Raw genomic sequence first — 19374 nt, 5'->3', positions numbered from 1 at the left:
CTATTACCCTATTCTTGGAAATATAGGTGTTTTTCAATTTTTTGAAGTAAGTAATGTCACAGTGAACATCCTTGTATATATGTAATCTTTAAGATTTAATTCCCAGCACTCAGAGGCCATGAACATTTTTAAAGCCCCAGACTGCCCTCTGTCATTGACTCCACATTGTACATTGGTGGGAGCAAAGGTACACCAGTGTCCCTTTTCCTTCTTAGAAACACTGGTTTTCCAATTTTCCCTCTTCTTTGCCGAGCTTTGTAGACCAAAACTGGTTATGGTTTTAATTTCCTAGTGGAGATGGACATTGTTTCTCAGGTTTATCATTTTTGGTATCTTTCTGAATTACCTCATTAGAAGAACACCTTATTTGGGATAATAACTTCATCAGATATTTTGCTAATATTTTTCCTGATTTGGTTGTTTTGCCCTTTGATATTGTGTTCGGGTGTTTTGGGACAGATAAAACTATACTGTTTTATCCTAGCAACTTCCTACAGCCTGGAGCAGGAGTCCAGCGGAGCTGTTGACCATGTAACGAAACGAGCGATCAGCACCCCTGAGAGTAAGTTCTCACGTGAATAAGCCAGCTCCTGCTGAGTATCTCCTGTGGTCGCAGTGTGTCTGCTGGAGCTGCAGTAGGACTCCTTCTGTTGTGAGACACATCTTTTACTAGATAAGGGTGCTCCTGATGGTCAACCACATTGTAGTGCATTGTCAGACAGCGTCTCGTGATAATTGCAGTAACTCCATAGACTGAGCACTAGCTGAATGTCAAGCGCTCTTCTAAATGCTTTTATACATATGAACTCAGTGCAACTCCCAACCACCTGGTGAGGTTCCTCATTTGACAGACAGGGAAGCTGAGGCACAGCTTCCCTGGACAGTGCCCCTCTTGCATATTCCTGCCGGCCTCAGGCAGCCCTGCTGGGTGGCAGTCACGTCACAATTGGTTTTGTGGGAGGTACGCAGCCTCTGACAGGATAGCCAACAGCCAGCCAGCTGTTGAGCCTGTGCTGTGTATCCCCGACAAGTGTGATGGTACAGGACAGAAGAGGGAGCAAGTCCCTGGGAGAGGTGTCACCACCCAGGTCTCAAGTGACTGGCATTGTCAGCAGGAGGAGTTCCAGGCAGCAGGGACTGCATGTGCAGACCGGAGCCAGGAAGAGAACAGTGATAATTGGACACGGTGGCCCACAGTGTGGGAATATAGCAAGTGGGCTGGTAAGGGTGGCTTGGGGCTGACTCACACTGAGGTTGTTATGTCCAGCTTACACAGAGGCTAGATTTGAGGCCTCCTCTAGAGCACTGAGCCATCAGGATGCGTAAGCAGAGCAGCCACCTCACCAGATCTTTAAACTTTAGTGACATAGGGGATAACTGCTAATAAATTACATAATTGTTAGCCTTTCTTCAGCACTGACCTTGTGCCAAGTACTGTGTTAAGAACTTAACATAAATAATCTCATTTCATCCCGACAACCCTGAGGCAGGTACATCTGTATCCCATTTTGGAGATAAAGAAACTTGAGGTTTTTAGAGTGATTTCACACAGCTAGTAAGACCCAGAGCCAGAATTCCGATCAAGTCTGATTCAAGTCTGTTCCCACACTCTGCTCCCTGCCTCCCAGGGGGGAACTGGAGGAAGGGGAGGCCATGGTGGAGACCACTGTGCTAAGTTGGAGTGGAAGAGGAGATAGGAGGAAGGTGGACGTGACCCGTTACTAGCTTTCCCACCTGGCATTCCCAGCTTGGACAGACCATCAATAGGAAAGAGATTCAGAAGGACCGTGCTGAGAAGCAGGGGTAACGAGTTGGCTAAGCGTCTTCAGGGAGTGTAGTGTGGGAGTAGGAAACGCAGGACTCTGGAGGGAGGTCAGAGCTGGGTGAAGTTTCGGGGGGGGGGGGGCACTGGTGTGTTGGCAGTAACAGGAGACATGGGGTGGGCGAGGAGCCAGAGGCCGTGAACAGTGGGTACACAGGGGTCAGCAAAGCTGTCTGAGGAGGGAGTGGTCCAAGGAGAGAGCCAGGGGACCACAGATGGGATGAATATCAGGAAGACGAAGTCTCATCCTGCAAAAAGTCTAATTGAGGCCTTATATGGCCCCTGGATTTAGATTTGACAGCACTTGGGGCCTGATGCAGATGACAGAGTAAGACTGTAGCAGAAGCTCCAGGGCTCTGCTCCAGTGACTTTATGTATGTCTATTTCCTACTGGCTTTTCATTAATGGTGCTGCTTTCCCCTTTATCCAGGGACCATCAATGATGTCACATTTGGAGCAGGAGTCAGCTACATAGTCACACCACGGACGCCTTCTTCAATCAAAGGCAAGTTCCCTTCTTGTCAGATATATTAGCTGTTTTTGAGAGTAGGAAATCTGAATTTGTGTCTGACTCCCTTTCAGAGAAAATTGAAACCCAGTGTCAAGGAAATGACATTTTATGTTTATCACTTCCTGATAAACCGTAAGTTTACCAAGAGTTCCTTTTGAGGTAAATGTTTTTGTCAGTGTTTTATCTTTAGTTCCAGAGTAATTGTCTCTTTCCTTTCCCTAGGGCCCCGCAGCCTCAGCAGTGGAACGTGAAGTCCCCAGCCAGAAATAAAGATAACCCGGCCCCCAGCAGGAGGTCACTCCGAAAGACCCCACTGAAAACAGCCAACTGAAACCGTGTGTTTGGGAGTGTCTGGGAGGCAAGAGCTCTAAGGACATGGTGTGTCCTGTCTGTGCAGAGTCCGCTTCCCTCACCCCCAGGGAGAGGGCAGCTTTTAGTGTGCGATACCAGAGACGTTCCTGTGATTCCAGCCCGTAACTGTTCACCTGTGTGGGCTGACCAACCTTTTACATTTCTCTTTATGATTATATGAAATATGAAAAAAGTTGTAAAATATTAGAGAAATGTCTTAGCTATTTAAAATATTCTAACTTTACTCCATTTGAAAGTATCAAGTTCATTCTGGTAAACTGTATTCTGGTCCTTAAGGAACACAACTTAACAGATGAGTTTTCTATTATATAAATCAGGCCTCTGTTATCTGTTTGGAATTCCCTACATAGTTTCCTGTATCTAATGATGAAAGTTTGACTGTAATTATTTTTTTATTCTTATTTATAAATTAGAAGTTTTTAAAGTGTACAGCTTTCTAAAATGGAATAATAAAGGTTAAACATAAATACAGCCTTCTATGTTCAAAAGAATATTTCTATTTTTAGCACAGGGTTTTTACTGGTAGTCATTTTAATTTACATGAAATGTTTAATAATAATAAAACCCTCCCAGCCTGGAGAACTGTGAGAAATAAATGTCTGTTTAAAAAAAAAAAAAAAAAAAAAGAATAAAACCCAACTTTCCTTGTAGGGGGAAAAAAAAAGCCTTTGTCAGTAATGTTCAGTTCCTGTCCCTTTGTCTGCCTCCTAACAGCATACATCCTTCTTAGTGTGTGAATGTAGGCCTGCTCGTGAAAGTCCCCCCTTGGGTCCTGACCTGCGTGCACTAATGCTGGCTTGTCTTAAGCTCCACAAAGACTGCTCCCACGAGGGGGAATGGCTTTGGTGTCTTCTTCTGATGCCATTGGGTAACCTTAAAACATGTCCATTCATGTTTTGTCCAAGAGTGACTGGGAAGAAATTCAGTCAGTTCACTTTTTAATCCCAGGACTACAGAAGCAAAAGTGCAGGGTTACTGTGTTGCTATTTTTTAAATAAATGTGGTAATTGGATCTGAAAGGTAGAATGTCATTGTGCTCTACCCCTCAGCTCTCCCATATATGAACAGTGACACACATGGACGTTGTCATTGGCAGAGGAAGTCACAGAGCAGTCTTCTTGAGTAAAGACTTATCTCCAGATCAGGTAGACGGTACTTGATGGCAGTCTCTCTTTAAACCTGGGACTATACCATCTTAAATGTATTTGCCTAACAAAATGCTAGGAAAAAGAGGTAAACCCAAGGTAAGAGCATATAAGAAAGAGAAATAATGAGGCAGGGTTTTTTTTGTTTTTTTTTTTAAAGCTTTTATAAATGAGGTTTAACAAATACCAACTTCTAGGTGTGTTAGTACAAGTCTCTATGTACAGCAACAGCCACACCAAAGGCCACAACAGCCTTGTAGAGGCTTCGAGTTTTCAGTCGCATTCACATTTTAAAAACACATGAATGTTCCTTTTTGGCCTACATTTTTACGTTAGGCAACTACTTCCCAGACTCCATACTCGCTTCTGTCAGACCCAGTTCACATGGCACTAGGATAGGAGGTTTTAGGGTCATAAGAAGGGAGGTGATAAGGCTGCCCTATCACTATGACAACCAAGATGGCAAAGTGTTGCTTCCCAGAGAACGGGGACACTATCCCTTTCCACCAAATACGGGTGAAGATGAAAGGACAGTCTTAAGTCTAAGCATTCAAGACCCAAATGCAAAAGAAGATGGGTACCATTAAGCAATTATGAAGAGTTGCCCACCGCTTCTGCCAAATACCCCATGGTAAAGTATTCACATAACTTACAAAAGAAAAGTCGACATAAGTCTCAAGTATTCAATTAAAAAAAAAAAAACAAAAAAACCCAAAGTAGAAAAAATTAAGACACTGAAGTTTAATACCAAGATGACTACAACCATCCTTTAAGCACACAGTGGAACTGGGGGGTGCTCCTCTGAGCAGCTCCTTCTTCAAACCTCTTCACATTGTGAGTTTAACACAGCAACATATCTGAGGCAAAGAACATCTGCTCTTGAAGAACAAAGGCTTTATAACGATGTTTCTAATGTCCCACACACAGTGAGCTGCAGTGTCTTGGGTAGAAAAAGACTTTAAAATCAAAATCAGAAAATGGCCTTGATTCAGGCATTTCACTTTTCTCACCATCAGGCTTTCTGCCCTGGCTGCACTACCCAACCGGCTTCAAAAGGCTGGCCTCTCTGCCGCCACATAATGGTTTATTGTGAAGCAAGACGCAACCTGTGGTGTCTGTGCTTTCTTCATGGCAAAGGGAATAGTGGAATTCATTTTCTTAAAAAACATTATTGTAGTTGATTTCAGAACTGCCTTTGGCCCTGGACAGTCTTAGGAACTACACAAATAAGTACAATGAATTTTAAAACCAAACAGCAGCCGCTGCTTTGTTTCATGAGCCATCCACAACCAAAAAGCGCTCTGTCACAGGGGACCCAAAGGTTGGGATGCCACATGGAGGACACCTACTCTTCCTGAAGTGTACACCTTAGAACTGTCCAACACAGTAAAGCTAACATAGAGCCACTGTCTGAGCATTAAAGATGGCAGTGCGCATGCTGGCCAGCCTTCATGTTAGTAGCCAGTATTTAGAGTGGGGCACAAGACTCAAGTCCAGGGATTGGCTGACATTTCACATGTATGTCTAAGCAGTTCTGGGTGGTCTTTCGGCACAGGTAGTTTGAGTGAAGAGGCCATTCAAAGCTAACCTTAGAGCTCCTTATGTCTTTAGGAGAGATGCAAACAGATACTAACATTATTCAACTGGAATTTTTTTTTTAAGGTTTCCTAAGTAACAATGATCTGATGTATAGCCAACGTTAAGTTCTCTTGTGAAAAATGCTGATACTATGTGGAAAAAAGGAATGTTCCAATAAGCCTCCTTAAGAGGATTTCTTGGGTCAAAATACTCTTAATCATTGATATCTTCCAATTTAACACTAGTAGTTTGGAACTCCTACCTTAAGTTGAAATTTTTAAAAAAATAGGTTATTTAACACTGTACTGACAACTATTTACAGTTTAAATAGAAATTTTCTTTTCAATAACCAAAATACATCTTTAGCAAAAATTTAGAATGTAAATTTATAAAATACCCATAGAAAGCAGAACATGATTTTAGTACCATTTCAGATTTCACCTAAAATGAAGGTTTTCTTTAAATACTGAACATCCCACACATCCACCCCACCCCCCAAAGGACAAGCAGGGTTCCTACAGGTGAGAAGATCCTTTCTTCCAACAAACAACATATCTTCCTGATCTGAGCTGTTTTAATAAAATTCCAAAGAGATTTTCCATGAAGGACACTAAAATACTGATCAATAGAACCTTTAAGAACAATGAGTACAGTGCTGACTGTGGGCCACTATGAACAAGGTCATTGCATAAAATGCCACTTTTCTGGACTGACTGGTTCAAACTCCAGCTGCAAGGTTTCACAGTGGGTCATGCTCTCAAGTCCTGCAGTACTGGTGCTATGTGGCTGCCCCGTGGCCCCTCTCATGGGGCTCACCCTAGCTGATGTCAGTGAGTGGCAAATACACTGCCTTCAGAGGCTCATGGTGCCCAGCCCAGCTTCTGTGAGCAAGAGCCTCACAGTGACCCTAACACTCAGGTGGGAACAAGGCCAGAAACAGACTGGGAATCAGCCTCAGTGAAATAGAATTTTTTTCCTTATGATGACTGGGCCCAGCTGGAGGGAACTTCTTTTATTTATGTGGCTTGTTAAAAAGTAAGAAAGGAGTAGCAGTCAACTTTGGCCAAACAAAAAGCTTTTGCGCAAGTGTGTAGCTCTGTCCAAGTGCACTTGGCCCCGGGCTGTTCTTGATAGGAGTTTCTGGTGGAGGTATTTGCGTGTGCTCCCTCAGCCACACCGTCAGATCTCAGATCACAAATGATGACTTGTGTCTGAAGTCGCCCTGCAAGGCCAGCACAGGGTTAGACACGGCTATCCTCTACCAACCAAGGGGCCCGAGGAGGACAGGAAGAGGAACAGAGGAAGTCAGGTCTAATCACGGTTTTCCTGAAGAAGAAACTTAAGGCAAAACAAATCAAATGAAACCATTCTTCAAAAGTAACATCTACTAGAGCCTGAGAACTATGATGCCAGAGTGTATAAAATATTATATCGGGAGAGTTTCCAAGAAGGAATGTCATTTTCCTGCTTGAAGACCCCCCCTTTCTAGGTTCTGAAACTCCTTTCCTTACCTCTTCCTCTGTCCTGACATAGTTAACTCCATCTGACTTCCCCGGACTCTTGTAACTGAAATACGAGAGAGAGGACTTCAGTGACTACTGATTTTTCATAGGATGCCAACTTAAACTTTGGTTTTGTCACTTAAGACAGAAGACAGGCTCACCTTTCACCATTCTGCTTATTATTGATGAAGTAACCCCGTCTGTATGCACAGCAGATGCCTACTGTTATCAGGGCCAGTACAGCAAGCACCACCAGGATCCCCCCAATAATGCCACCAATGTTCAGGTCATCTGGAGAAAGATGTGGAGGGAAGAGAGAATACACACTATCTGGTCTTATAAAAGCCCCTGACCCCACTGTGCCTCCCTCCTTTATCCTTCCACATCGCCGCCCTGCCCCCTCATGCCTACCCCAGCCAGCAGAGTGAGAGCACTTAAAACTCTTTCTAGCCCATCAACAAATAGGACCCCATACTCCTGATCTCACTTGTAAAACTACTGAGACCTCCACAGTTGAAATACTATTATACTTAATCCTGTATTAAAAGGGGCTTAGCGTTGTATAAAAGGCTTTAAAATCCTTGGGGTGCCTGGGTGGCTCAGTCGGTTAAGCGTCCGACTTTGGCTCAGGTCATGATCTCATGGTTTGTGGGTTCAAGCCCCGCATTGGGCTCTGTGCTGACAGCTCAGAGCCTGGAGCCTGCTTTGTGTGTCTCCCCCTCTCTCTGCCCCTCCTGCTTGTGTCTCTAAAAAATAAATGTAAAAAATTTTTTAAAAATTAAAAAAAATCCTCTGGTTAAATCCCTGAAAATATTATTAATGAGGAAATGGTTTCACTATAAAGACAGAATAAGGTGCCAGGAATCTCAAAGAAGAAAAAGTTCCTAATTTCCAGGGATTCCCTTTGCTGTGGATTATTTGGGGGAAGAGAACTAGTTTCACACAGCACTTAAAGGTAAAAATATGAGGCAGGAACGTGACCTTTCACCAGCAGCTGCCTGGCCTCATATCTATAAGCCCTCTTAGAGGAAACCCCTTGATCCCCTCCTCTTCCCATTTCTATATACGGGGCAAAGATACTCAGTCCCTGTCAGCTGGGGCACTGGGGGTGTTTCCTTCATGCAAATAAAAATGCAATGGAAAACATAATGGAAAACAACTTGGAAGTTGTTAAAATTCTCCTTTATCTCAGTGCAGTGATTTCAAATGTGAGTGTGCATTTAAAATTGAAATTCTGACTTTAAAACATCCAATTCCCAACCTCTATCACTAGAGATTCAATAGGTTTGGGGCAAAGCCCAGGAATCTTCCTCCTGCCCTGGAGCAGTTTCCCAAATTTGACAGATGACAAGAATCACCTGGAATGTTTTACACACAGACATTTCCACAGACACTCCCCTGGGGACTGAGTCCATACGCCTGGGGTGAGGCCTTGGAATCTGTATGTGCAAGTGCACTCAAATGATTCTCATGATCAGGCAAGTCTGGAAAACACTGCTCTGGGGTCAGTTATACCCAGGAAGGAAGGAGGTGTGCCCCATCCTGCCCCCAACACCACCCCTTCAGAACCAGTACCCTAGAGACAGCATCATCACAGAATAGGGTAAAGTTACTGGGGCTAAAACTCTGGGTTTCAGCTTATAACAAAATGGTTATAACTGGATAAATTGCTGGAGACCTTACACAATGTTATGTTTTGATAATCCTATCAATAACCAAAGAAATGGAGTTTATTTGAAAAGTGACATGATTAGCTACGTTCCCAACACCAGAAGACTCCTGAAGGTCTATTTTGAGGAGATAAACATATTGCAAGTACCCACTTCTTAGTCATTTAGCTGTTACTCAGAACTCTCTCATCTTTCCTTTCAATGTCCCCTAATGGGTTTTGGTGAATCCAGTCATCTCCAGAAGAAAGCTGACCTATGGCACAATAGTTGTCTAAACTGATGGTCTAATATTAAATTAAAAATGTTCTATCCACTTGCCAGTCTTCAGATGAAATTTTTTTTTTTAATTTTTTTTTTCAACGTTTATTTATTTTTGGGACAGAGAGAGATAGAGCATGAACGGGGGAGGGGCAAAGAGAGAGGGAGACACAGAATCGGAGACAGGCTCCAGGCTCTGAGCCATCAGCCCAGAGCCTGATGCGGGGCTCGAACTCCCGGACCGCGAGATCGTGACCTGGCTGAAGTCGGACGCTTAACTGACTGCGCCACCCAGGCGCCCCCAGATGAAGTATTTTCAAAAAATAACTCACAGACTTCCATCATCTGCTCCTCACATCTGGCTGAGCCTGCATCATTAGAAGCAATGCAGTAATACTGCCCAGAGTCTTCCTTGTGAACAGCACTGAAAACCTGTTTCCGGAAATCACAAGTAAACCACGAGACTAATCAACAGGGTGCACCTCTGGGGACAGAAGAGAAGATACTGCCATGCTTCTCCCCCACCAAGCTGCTAAGTTCAGAACATAGTAAAATGTCTATTTGCTCTTAGTTTCCTTTTGGTTTCCTGGTCAGTGTCCAGGTTCTTCCCCGATAATTTTTTCCCAAGTCTTGCCCAAGAGCTCCTGAACAATGAGATCCCATTAGGTTTCTGGAGACATCAAAGCCTAATAACATTCAGAATGCAATGTGAGCTTTACTTTTATTCAGGGAAAGGGACTCTCTGATAATGACTGTTTCTCAGGCAACACTTGGGCAATACAAATACAGAGGATCCTAGTATAACCTGCTTGTGGCTACGTTAGATACACCACCAGGAGATGCAGCTGTGGTAAAAGCTCGGTGAGATGCTGCTGAGGGCAATTCTGTCTTCTGCACATGACCAATCTTACTTCGTCTCTCCCCCCACCCACTTCCCACCACCACCACTAGGTCATTTTGAAGAAAATTCTAGACACATTTTATCCATAAATACTTCAGTATGCATCTCTAAAAGACAAGAGCTTCTTAACATTGTAACAATACCATTATGGTACCTAAAGCAACTAACAATTCCTTAATCAAATATCCAGCCAGTAATCCAATTTCCCTGATTGTCTCATGATTTTTATAATTGGTTATTCATATCAGGACCCTAACATCATCCACCCATTACATTTGTTTACTATCCCTTCATAATCACATAATCACACTTTATTCTCCAGGTTTCCCTTTATTTTATCCCCTTAGAACTTGTTTATAGAAAGAAGGGGAGGTTCATTTTTCCCACAGAATCTCCAACATTATGGGTTTTTAGCTCCTGTGTTATAAAGTTCATTGTCTCTCTCAATAAGTGCTCTTTCCACAATAGGAATCCCTTCCCCAATAAAGACGTTTCTATCCTCACCTCAGAAGAGATCTTACCAGAGTGCCTGTTTCAGAGTTTAAGAGAAAAGAGGAGTTTCGAAATCTGGGATTGGCTCTGGAATCTGTGGGCAGCGGCACGTCATTTCGATACCAGCTGTAGTGAGGCCGGGGGAAGCCCTCACTCTCCTGGCACTGCAGCGTGGCTGTCTTGCCCACGGGTACAGCCTTTGGTACTCTGCACACAGGAGGTACCGGCTTCACTGTGGGAGAAACACAGGTTGGGGTTTAAAATCAGCAACATGGCTTATCAAAGCCCACAATAAATCTCCAAAACCAGGAAAACCAGCCAGGGGATTCCTGCACCACTGCCATCCCCACATCCTGCCTGCAGGCTCTGATCTGCCACTGCATCTGCCTCACAGCTCACCCCCACATATAGTCCCACAAACGCATTTTAATGCACCCTCCATCTCCTGAGGAGCACCTCCTACAGCTAGTGGAGGGGAGTGGCAGGAGTTCCATTCCCTTCTCACCTTCCACCCCAACTCAGTCCAAGCTCTGCAAGTCCTGCAATACCCCCTGGGAGGATGGATGGATGGATGGATGGATGGAGGATGAGAGTGAGGAGGAGAGAGAGAGAGAGAGAGAGAGAGAGAAAGAGGAAAGAAAGAGAAGAAAGAAGAAAGAAAGGAAAGAGAAAGAAAGAAGAAAGAAAGAAAGAAAGAGAAAGAAAAGAAAGAAAGAGAAAGAAAGAAAGAAAGAAAAAAGAGAGAAGAAGAAAGAAAAAAAAGAAAGAAAGAAAGAAAGAAAGAAAGAAAAAGAAAGAAAGAAAGAAAGAGCGAGCTGATCTTTATTCTTTTTTCCCCTTCCCCAATCCTTCTTTTTTTTTTTAATGACAGACTCATGAGGCCTGAAAGGGAGAACATGTTTTAACTTCATGTGAGTTACTACCTTGCACAGTTAACTCAATGACAATCTCATCAATTTCTTTGCGGTCATTTCGAGCAACCACTTCACAGCGATAAAGGGCTGAGTCTGTCCGGGTCACATTCCAGATCCTTAAAGACGTTTTACCCAATAATTCTGCACGACCTGCCAAATCTCCTATAGAAAAGAGGAAACAGAACACCAAAAAAAACTGTTTAAAAACATTTTGGGGGTAGCCTGGGTGGCTCAGTCAGTTAAGCATCTGACTCTTGATTTTGGCTCAGGTCAGGATCTCATGGTTGGGAGTTCGAGCCCCATGTCCGGCTCTGTGCTGACAGTGTGGAGCCTGCTTGGATTCTCTCTCTCCCTCTCTCTCCACCCCTCCCCCACTTGCTCTCGATCTCTCTCTCAATATAAATAAAAAGATAAAAACTTTAAAAAATAAAAATAAAAAGTAAGAACATCTTTGCCACTTAAAGAAGGTGGCTTCTGGAGCCAGCATTTAATGCCTCAATTAGGAGATTTCAGACTGGATTTTGTTTCTGCTCCTCTACAACAGAGATGAACTGAGGACACTGAGCAGCAAAATAGTACCTGGTGTGTAAGAGGACTCATTACATGTGTCTTTGTTGTTAAAGCAGGGACCTCATTTCCTCTTCATCATTCCCAGCCAGGATTCCCCATTTAAAGAGAAAAAAAATCAAACAAACAACATTAAAAAACAACCAGTATTCATAAATGGTGGTGGGATAACTGGATATCCACATGCCAGAGAATGAGATTGGACCCCTACCTCATACCATACACTACAAAGACCTTTCTGTAAGAGTTAACAGTATGACTCTTAGGAAAAAAACATCGACATAAATCATCATGACCTGGGATTAAGCAATGATTTCTTAGAAATGGTACCAAAACCATAAGGAAAGAAGAAGTTACATTGGCCTTCATTGGACTTCTGTGCTTCAAAGGACACATGCAAATTTTGAAAAGACAATCCACTGAATTGGAGGAAGTATTTACAAATCATGAATCTGACAAAGGCCTAGTATCCACAATATATAAAGAATTTGCAACTCAAAAATAATTAGACAACCTAGTTAAAAATGGACGAAGGATTTGAGTAGACATTTCTCCAAAGAAAATATACAAATGTCCACTAAGAACATGAAAAGATGCTCGAAATCATTAGTCACCAGGGAAATGCAAATCAAAACCACAATGAGATACCACTTCACGCCCACATAGGGCAGAACTGAAAAGATGAACAATTACAAGTGTTAGTGAGGATGTGGGGAAATAGACTGCTAAAGGGATGTAAAATGGTGTAGCCACTTTGGAATAGAGTTTGGCAAGTTCTTAAAAACGACAACGACAACAACAACTATACATGCAACTACCATATTACCTAGCAATTATACTTTTGGTCATTTATCTTCCCCAAATGAAAACTTATATTTACACAAAAACCATTATGTCTACATGAATACCCACAGCAGCATTATTGATAATAGCCAAAAATTGGAAACAACCCAAATGTACATCAATTGATAAATGGATTTTAAAAATTAGCCTACTTACAATGGAATATTCTTCCATATAAAAGGAATGCAGTAGTGACACATGCTACAATGTGGATGAACCTTGAAAACAATATGCTAAGTCAAAGAAGTCACAAAGGACCACACACTGTATGCCTCCATTTCTATGAAGTGTCCACAACAGGCAAATCCAGAGACAAAGGAGATTACTGGCTGCCAGGAGGAGGGGATTAAGGGGAGGGGAGTAACTGCTAATAAACATGTAGTTTCTCTGGAGGCTGGTGAAGGTGTTCTGGAATTTGATGGTGGTGAGAGATATATACCTTTGTTGAATATACTAACAACTACTGTAGTATACACTTCAAAAGTATGAGTTTTATACCATACAAATTGTATCTTAATTTTTAAAACATTTAAAGCACAAAAAGATGGTAACTCTTTCAAAGAAGCATGAAGAACCTAAAGAATGACAAATAAGGGAAGGAGTTAGGAGGAAAATGACACAAACATAGAAACTAATTATTACTAAACCTGCTGAATGGTGGCAAGAACAGGAAGGATTTACCATAATATAATAAAAACAGCAAAATGCTTATTGCAAAGGATGAACATTCCAAAGGTATTTTCTAATAGGAAGGTTTGTTATTCAGCAGCCCTCAGTAGAATTTCAACAATTTAAGAAATTAGTAAATAAAAATCTATCAAAGATATGGGTGTGTGTGTGTATTATTGAGAATATTATTCAACCATAAAAAAGAATGAGATTTTGCCATTTGTGACAACATGGATGGGCCTACAGGGTATTATGCTAAGTGAAGTGAGGTCAGACAGAGAAAGACAAGTACCATACGATTTCACTTACATGTGGAATCTAAAAAACAAAACAATAGAAAAAAAACAAACAGATTAATAATACAGAGAACAAATTGGTGGTTGCTGGAGGGAGGAGGGTGAGGTGAAGGGAATTAAGAGGCACAAAATTCCAGTTATAAAATAAGTAAGTCACAGAGATAAAAAGTACAACATAGGGAACACCATCAGTGATATTGTAATCATGTACAGTGACTACACTTTTTGCAGTGAGCCTGAGTCAGGTACAGATTTGTCTAATCACTAGGCTGTATACTTGAACCTAATATAACACTGTATTTCACCCATACTTCAATAATAAAATTTTTAAAGATCTATCAGGATGTTTTTAGCACAGACCTGAACTGAGGCAAGAGGAGAGACCAAGCAGATTCAAGTTTTCCTCCAGCCTTCATATTTTGTGTGTAAATACCTTCCCCCTCCCTCTGGCTAAGAGTGTTTAATTCCCAGACACAGAAGTGCTTTAAGAAAATTCCTAATTGGTTTTTCTGATGATCACAAGTGTGTGTACAGGGTTTATCAGCAGCAGCCTAAGTTGCCAGAGAAAATGGACTTGTTTTCTGGGAAAAATATTTCCATCTCTTCAAAATTAAGAGGTGGGGGAGACACTGGTGAGGGAAAAAATGGTATTTAAAAGCCTATCACTCCTGATGATATTGGGGACCCAAAGCAGGAAGACTGAGATTAGGCTGTTTCCACAAAATCTCCATTCTCCTCTGAAGCCTCAACTAGCAGGTTCTCTGACAACTCCGAAGCCAGCCTTTAGAAGTTGCTGCATTTGTCCCTCATGTCTACCATGTCCCTCCTGTCAGAGTGAAGGGAAGGTCCCATGGTATTCATCTGTAATTCCTCCTTCTCCCTCCCTTGCCACAGCCAGCCCTTAGCAACCCCTCCTCATCTCTCTCTACACTGCCTTGACCTTAGCTCAGGCCATTAGCAACTCCCTTCTGCAATCTGCAAAAAATTCAGAATTAGCACTTCTGCTCTGAGTTTCCCTCTCCAATCTCTTCTCTACAAGGCAGGCAAGTCAGTCTTCCTGAAGTGTAAATGAAATCATGACACTTTCCTCCTAAAAATCTTTATGGACCCTCATTCTTGCCTGGCCCTGGCATGCCTTCCCAGCTGTGGAGAATCCCTCCGCTCTCCCCTCCCTAAGTCCCAGCTATGGTGGAGAACTTGCAGTTTCCCTGAGCCAATCTGCTTTTTGCTTCCACATCTTTATATACAACACTCTTTCTTGCCCAACACCTTTATCCACCCCTCTTCACCAGCCCCTCACTGGTTACCCAGCTTCATCACCTTGTCTAGATGTCACTTCTGGGAAGCCTTCCCCACCACCCACCCTGCCCCTACTTCATGCAACCCGAGAACACCCTATGCTGACCTCTGTTCTAGCAAACACTTTCTCAACATGGGAAGTGTGGCACATAGTAGGTGCTCAGTAAATACTTGTCTCCCTGCTGCTCCACGTGATCTTTCTGATTAACTCATGCAGCTTGTATCACAAATGTCATGGACTGTGATAAGAGGATGGCCTAACAAAATGTTCACTCTGATACTCCAACAGGATGGGCAGACAGATTTAAATCCTTACTAAAGAGGTGATACTTGTTAAAGCTGGATGACAGGGATGGGAAGGTTCAATACACTGTTCTCATTACTTTTCTACGTTTGAGTTTTCTATAAGTGAAACAAACAAAACAAGAAACCAATCCTTGCTACAGATGCAGGACCAGTCAGAGGAAAGTCTCTGGCCACAAGTACATGCCTGGACCTTGTGGACAAAGGAAGGGATTAGAGGGTCATACCCTGGATTCTGTTGTCAAAAAACACATATGCAGTTCGGTCATCTTGAATTTTCTTCCATTCAATCCTGGGGTCATTTGTCTGTGAATCCGTAATGATACAAGAGAGTTCCACACCTAATGAGCAGAAGAAGAAGAAGAAGAAAAGAACTCTCAGAGGATGTGAAACAATTTTACAATCACTTGTGTACCCAGAACCTGCAAGTTATCGCAAATTTTAGAGACGTCTTTCATGCAGGTTACAAATCTACCTATCTCCAGGCTCCAAGTGACCTTAACAAAAGATAAATTTTAGCCAGAAAAATAATACATATGATTAGCAAGGACTTTTACTAAATAGAATACACATTCCCCCTTAATACTCTGCTTATATATATGAAAATTCTTTGTTGTATACGTATAAAGCCAGAGCAGAAATCGGATTTTAGCCCATGTAAAAGCTGCAGAGTTCCCTGTTGGCCTGCTGAAGCAGTGTTGCACTGACCCACCTGTACACCTGATGCACTGCCAAGGGGCCACCCACCTGAACATCTCTGGCACTACAGTGTGTGTGTTTGTCCTCAGTTGGCTGTAAGACTACCAAGTGTCCGTTAGATGGCGCCTATTCTCCTAGTGGTCTCTCCCTTGTACTTACTTTCAAATTCTTGTACCACTGGGGTTCGGTTGCTGGATTTGAGATTCACAGCCCCAATCAAGCAACCTGAAGGAAAAAAAAATAAAGTGAAATCAGAGACGACATAACTCTAAAATAGCAGAGAACTCTCCAACTGAGCTCAGATTTTTCCCTTCTAAATAGGCTACAATCACTTACCACAGAGGATAGAAAAATATTATATTCCAAAACAAAATCTCTTAGATAGAGCAAGTTGCTTTCTTTCTCAGTCTGACCTCACTGGAATGAACTGAGAGAAGAGTCCTAAGAATTCATTTTCTTTCTTAGTTCCAGAACAAAATGGCCCTGGGGCTTTAAAGACTCTTCCTTTAAGAATTTTCTTTTTGCTCAGAGTCATTATAAATCCTGTCAACATCCTTCATCCAGACCCACCCGGGTCTTCTTGTCACTCCTGCCTCCTGCAACTCTCCTCCCCTCTAAGGCTTCCTACCCGGCAACAGCACTCTTGGTGGATTTGATATGGCACAGACTCACGGCCAGGTGCTCTCCCCTTCAGGATGGCACGACACTCTCTGGTATGGCACAACCAGCTAAGAGACCACCGTGCAATATTAGCCATGCAACCCAGTGATTCCCATCCATTAAAAAGTTTTCACTAGTTTTTAGTAAAATGGGAAAAATAATAAAGTAATTTTCATGAAGCTAAGTTGAATGAAGCCACTGATGAAATCAGGATATACCAACTGCGTGGTAATCCCTTTCAAACTAGCTTTGACTCTCCATGTGTTTCAACAAACATTAAAACTAGTTTATTGTGGGGCGCCTGGGTGGCTCAGTCGGTTAAGCGTCCGACTTCAGCTCAGGTCACAATCTCGCGGTCCGTGAGTTCGAGCCCCACGTCAGGCTCTGGGCTGATGGCTCAGAGCCTGGAGCCTGCTTCCGATTCTGTGTCTTCCTCTCTCTCTGTCCTTCCCCCATTCATGCTCTGTCTCTCTCTGTCTCAAAAATAAATAAACGTTAAAAAAAAATTTTTTTTTAAAAACTAGTTTATTGTGGTCTCAAAATGTCTTACTAATTTTCTTGGAGAAGATCAAGTAGTAGACTGACCACTCACAAAATGTCATTCTTCAGCTACCTGGCCTCTAGAAAAATATGCATTCCCCAAAGAAGGCCTTCATATATAAAACCCTCATTAATGGGGTGCCTAGCCGGCTCAGTCGGTGGAACATGCAACTCTTGATCTTGGGGTTGTAAGTTCAAAACCCCACGTTGAGTGTAAAGATTACTTAAAAATACAATCTTTAAAAAAAAAAATCCTCATTAAGGTCTCTAGTTCTTAGCTTACTTACTATCCCAGATAAAGAAAATGTGCAAAGATGTGTACTCTAAGCTGCTTTTTTTCTAACACCTTGAATCATTAGGTGGGATGAAGGTCACAACAATCTATTCTTTTCCCATTTTTAATCATATTTAATGGTTCAGTTTCATGCATAGTTCCAAGTATACATTTGATCCTTTCTTATTTAGTAAGACTTCATTAGTTATAGCAAAATCCATTAAAAAAACTAAAAGGGATAAAAATCAGAAATATAATATGTACACCTGAGTTGCTATTAGTATCTAAAACAATGATTTCTATAAAAGGTTGTTGAACCAGGACAAGTAAAGATAATTTGATTTTGTTTTGGTTAGCCATGGGCTATTCCTTTTGGAAACCAGAAATACACCCTGTGTATCTGCAGCAATTTCTACATCTCCTTTAGTCTGAAAGCTCCCAGTGACCCACTGATAAAGAGTAATAAATGATGCTCTGAATATCTACCAAGGACACACATGTTCCTTCTAAGGAAATGACCATAGACAGTTCTTTCAGTATGATCACCATAGTTTAGATGATGAGAAAATAAGACTCTGGTTACAAAGAACTATGACAAGTAATCAGCTTCCAACCGAGAGGCCATCTAAGGAGACTTTGAGGTAACTCATGAGAGCTTTGTCCAACTGGATAATAAATAATTGGACAACCCAACTTGACCCTTTCCTGCTGAGAGAAATTAAGAATGAATTAGAGAGTGCATAGTCACCCAAGAAACTGAGTGGAAGTAGAGTGAAAGATTAGCTATCAAAATGGTGGAAACACTACAGTTGGTAACAAATGAACTGGAAGACAAAGAGGTACCACTGAAGTTACTCTAGTGTCTGCAACAATGTCAAATTTTCATGAAGGCCAACTGAGACACATTCTTTACAATAAGCCTCTAAAGTGAAATAAGCCAATTTGTTTCTTACCACCTAAAAGAAGCTAAAGGAACACGCCCCAGATAATGGAAATAATCACCTCTTTAATCCCTCTACTCTGCAGCAAAGAAGTGAGTGCTCTATACTCCTTAATAAAGGCTTGGTCTGACCCTCTACTGCCCAACGACCCTGGGTAAGTTTTCACAGACAGCTGCTTGTGCCAGTCCTGGATGTCCCAAGAAGATTCAACAACAGAGGACCGCTATAAGCAAGTGAAGTTCTAGCCCAAGTGATGATTCACGACAGCTGGGCCCAGGGTGTGAGGTGGTCCCGCTGAGAGTCCTCCCTCAAAATTCTCCTTCCATTCTTAAACAAGTCTTAAATTTACAAGTATTCTATACTGCCTCATTTACCCATCCTCACTAACCCAGATCCCTACTTTAAAATACAGATGACCCTTGAACATGGGTTTGAACTGCACAGATCCATTTTTAGGTGGGTTTTTAAGAGTGGACAGCAAAAGCCACATAGCATTTATTGACAACTGCCCACCCTAGTCTCCACAGAAGAATCGAAGCGACTGGCACAGAAGTTGCGCCTGCTGCCCTCTGAGAACCCAGGCAGGGACGCCCACAGAGGCCATCTGCAGCCCGGACCCCTGGTACCAGATAGGGCTGCAGGTCACCCCATGTGCCAACAGGGTGGTCCAGTGGAACACCCAGGGCTGGCAGGCAGGAGGAACTGGGCTGGAGCGGAAGAACATGCCCAGAGGGCTCTGGGCTGCATTGGAGCTGCGGCTGGTCCCTCCTGGCCCAGCACTGATGCATCCTGGCAGCCTCCCAGAGGCCACAGCTGCTGCTAGCTATAGCCAGCCATATACTCCAGGCAGCTGGGGCAGCTATACGGCACCTCCAGGACACTCCCAGTGCCTGTGGGCTGCCCAGCCACTGCCAATGTTGAGCAGAGACCACCAAGCTAAGGAAAAGTATCACCCCAGGGCCAGGCTCACTGCTGCCACCCTCTGTCCCAGCCCCTGCCAGCCCATTTATGGAAGATGTTTTAAATATACATACAGTACTGTAAGTGTACTTATGATTTTAACATTTTCTTTTCTCCAGCTTACTTTATTGTAATAATACAGCATATAATACAATCAA

General features: G+C 42.6%; 2 protein-coding genes across 4 annotated transcripts in view; one reads left to right on the top strand and one right to left on the bottom strand.

Annotated features, from left to right (window-relative positions):
- The window catches only part of NCAPD3 (non-SMC condensin II complex subunit D3), a 62801-nt gene extending 59741 nt beyond the window's left edge, over positions 1-3060 (top strand). For all 3 annotated transcript variants that reach the window (XM_030331632.2, XM_030331633.1, XM_032595039.1), the window contains exons 32-35: positions 485-562; positions 2253-2327; positions 2405-2465; positions 2556-3060. In XM_030331632.2, coding sequence (XP_030187492.1) covers positions 485-562; positions 2253-2327; positions 2405-2465; positions 2556-2664 — 323 coding nt within the window. In that variant the 3' untranslated portion in view covers positions 2665-3060. The remainder of the gene's footprint in view (positions 1-484; positions 563-2252; positions 2328-2404; positions 2466-2555) is intronic.
- Positions 3061-3996: 936 nt separating this feature from the next.
- Positions 3997-19374, bottom strand: part of JAM3 (junctional adhesion molecule 3) — an 83049-nt gene continuing 67671 nt past the window's right edge. Inside the window, exons 2-9 of the mRNA XM_030331634.1 lie at positions 16001-16066; positions 15370-15483; positions 11175-11327; positions 10281-10483; positions 9191-9290; positions 7092-7221; positions 6940-6994; positions 3997-6650 (exon numbers count right to left, since the gene is read on the bottom strand). Coding sequence (XP_030187494.1) covers positions 6615-6650; positions 6940-6994; positions 7092-7221; positions 9191-9290; positions 10281-10483; positions 11175-11327; positions 15370-15483; positions 16001-16066 — 857 coding nt within the window. The 3' untranslated portion in view covers positions 3997-6614. The remainder of the gene's footprint in view (positions 6651-6939; positions 6995-7091; positions 7222-9190; positions 9291-10280; positions 10484-11174; positions 11328-15369; positions 15484-16000; positions 16067-19374) is intronic.

The sequence above is a fragment of the Lynx canadensis genome, chromosome D1, assembly GCF_007474595.2.
Source record: "Lynx canadensis isolate LIC74 chromosome D1, mLynCan4.pri.v2, whole genome shotgun sequence".
Lineage (NCBI taxonomy): Eukaryota > Metazoa > Chordata > Mammalia > Carnivora > Felidae > Lynx > Lynx canadensis.
The sequence above is the reverse complement of the archived record's forward strand: the minus strand, read 5'-3'. Positions and strand labels throughout refer to the sequence as shown.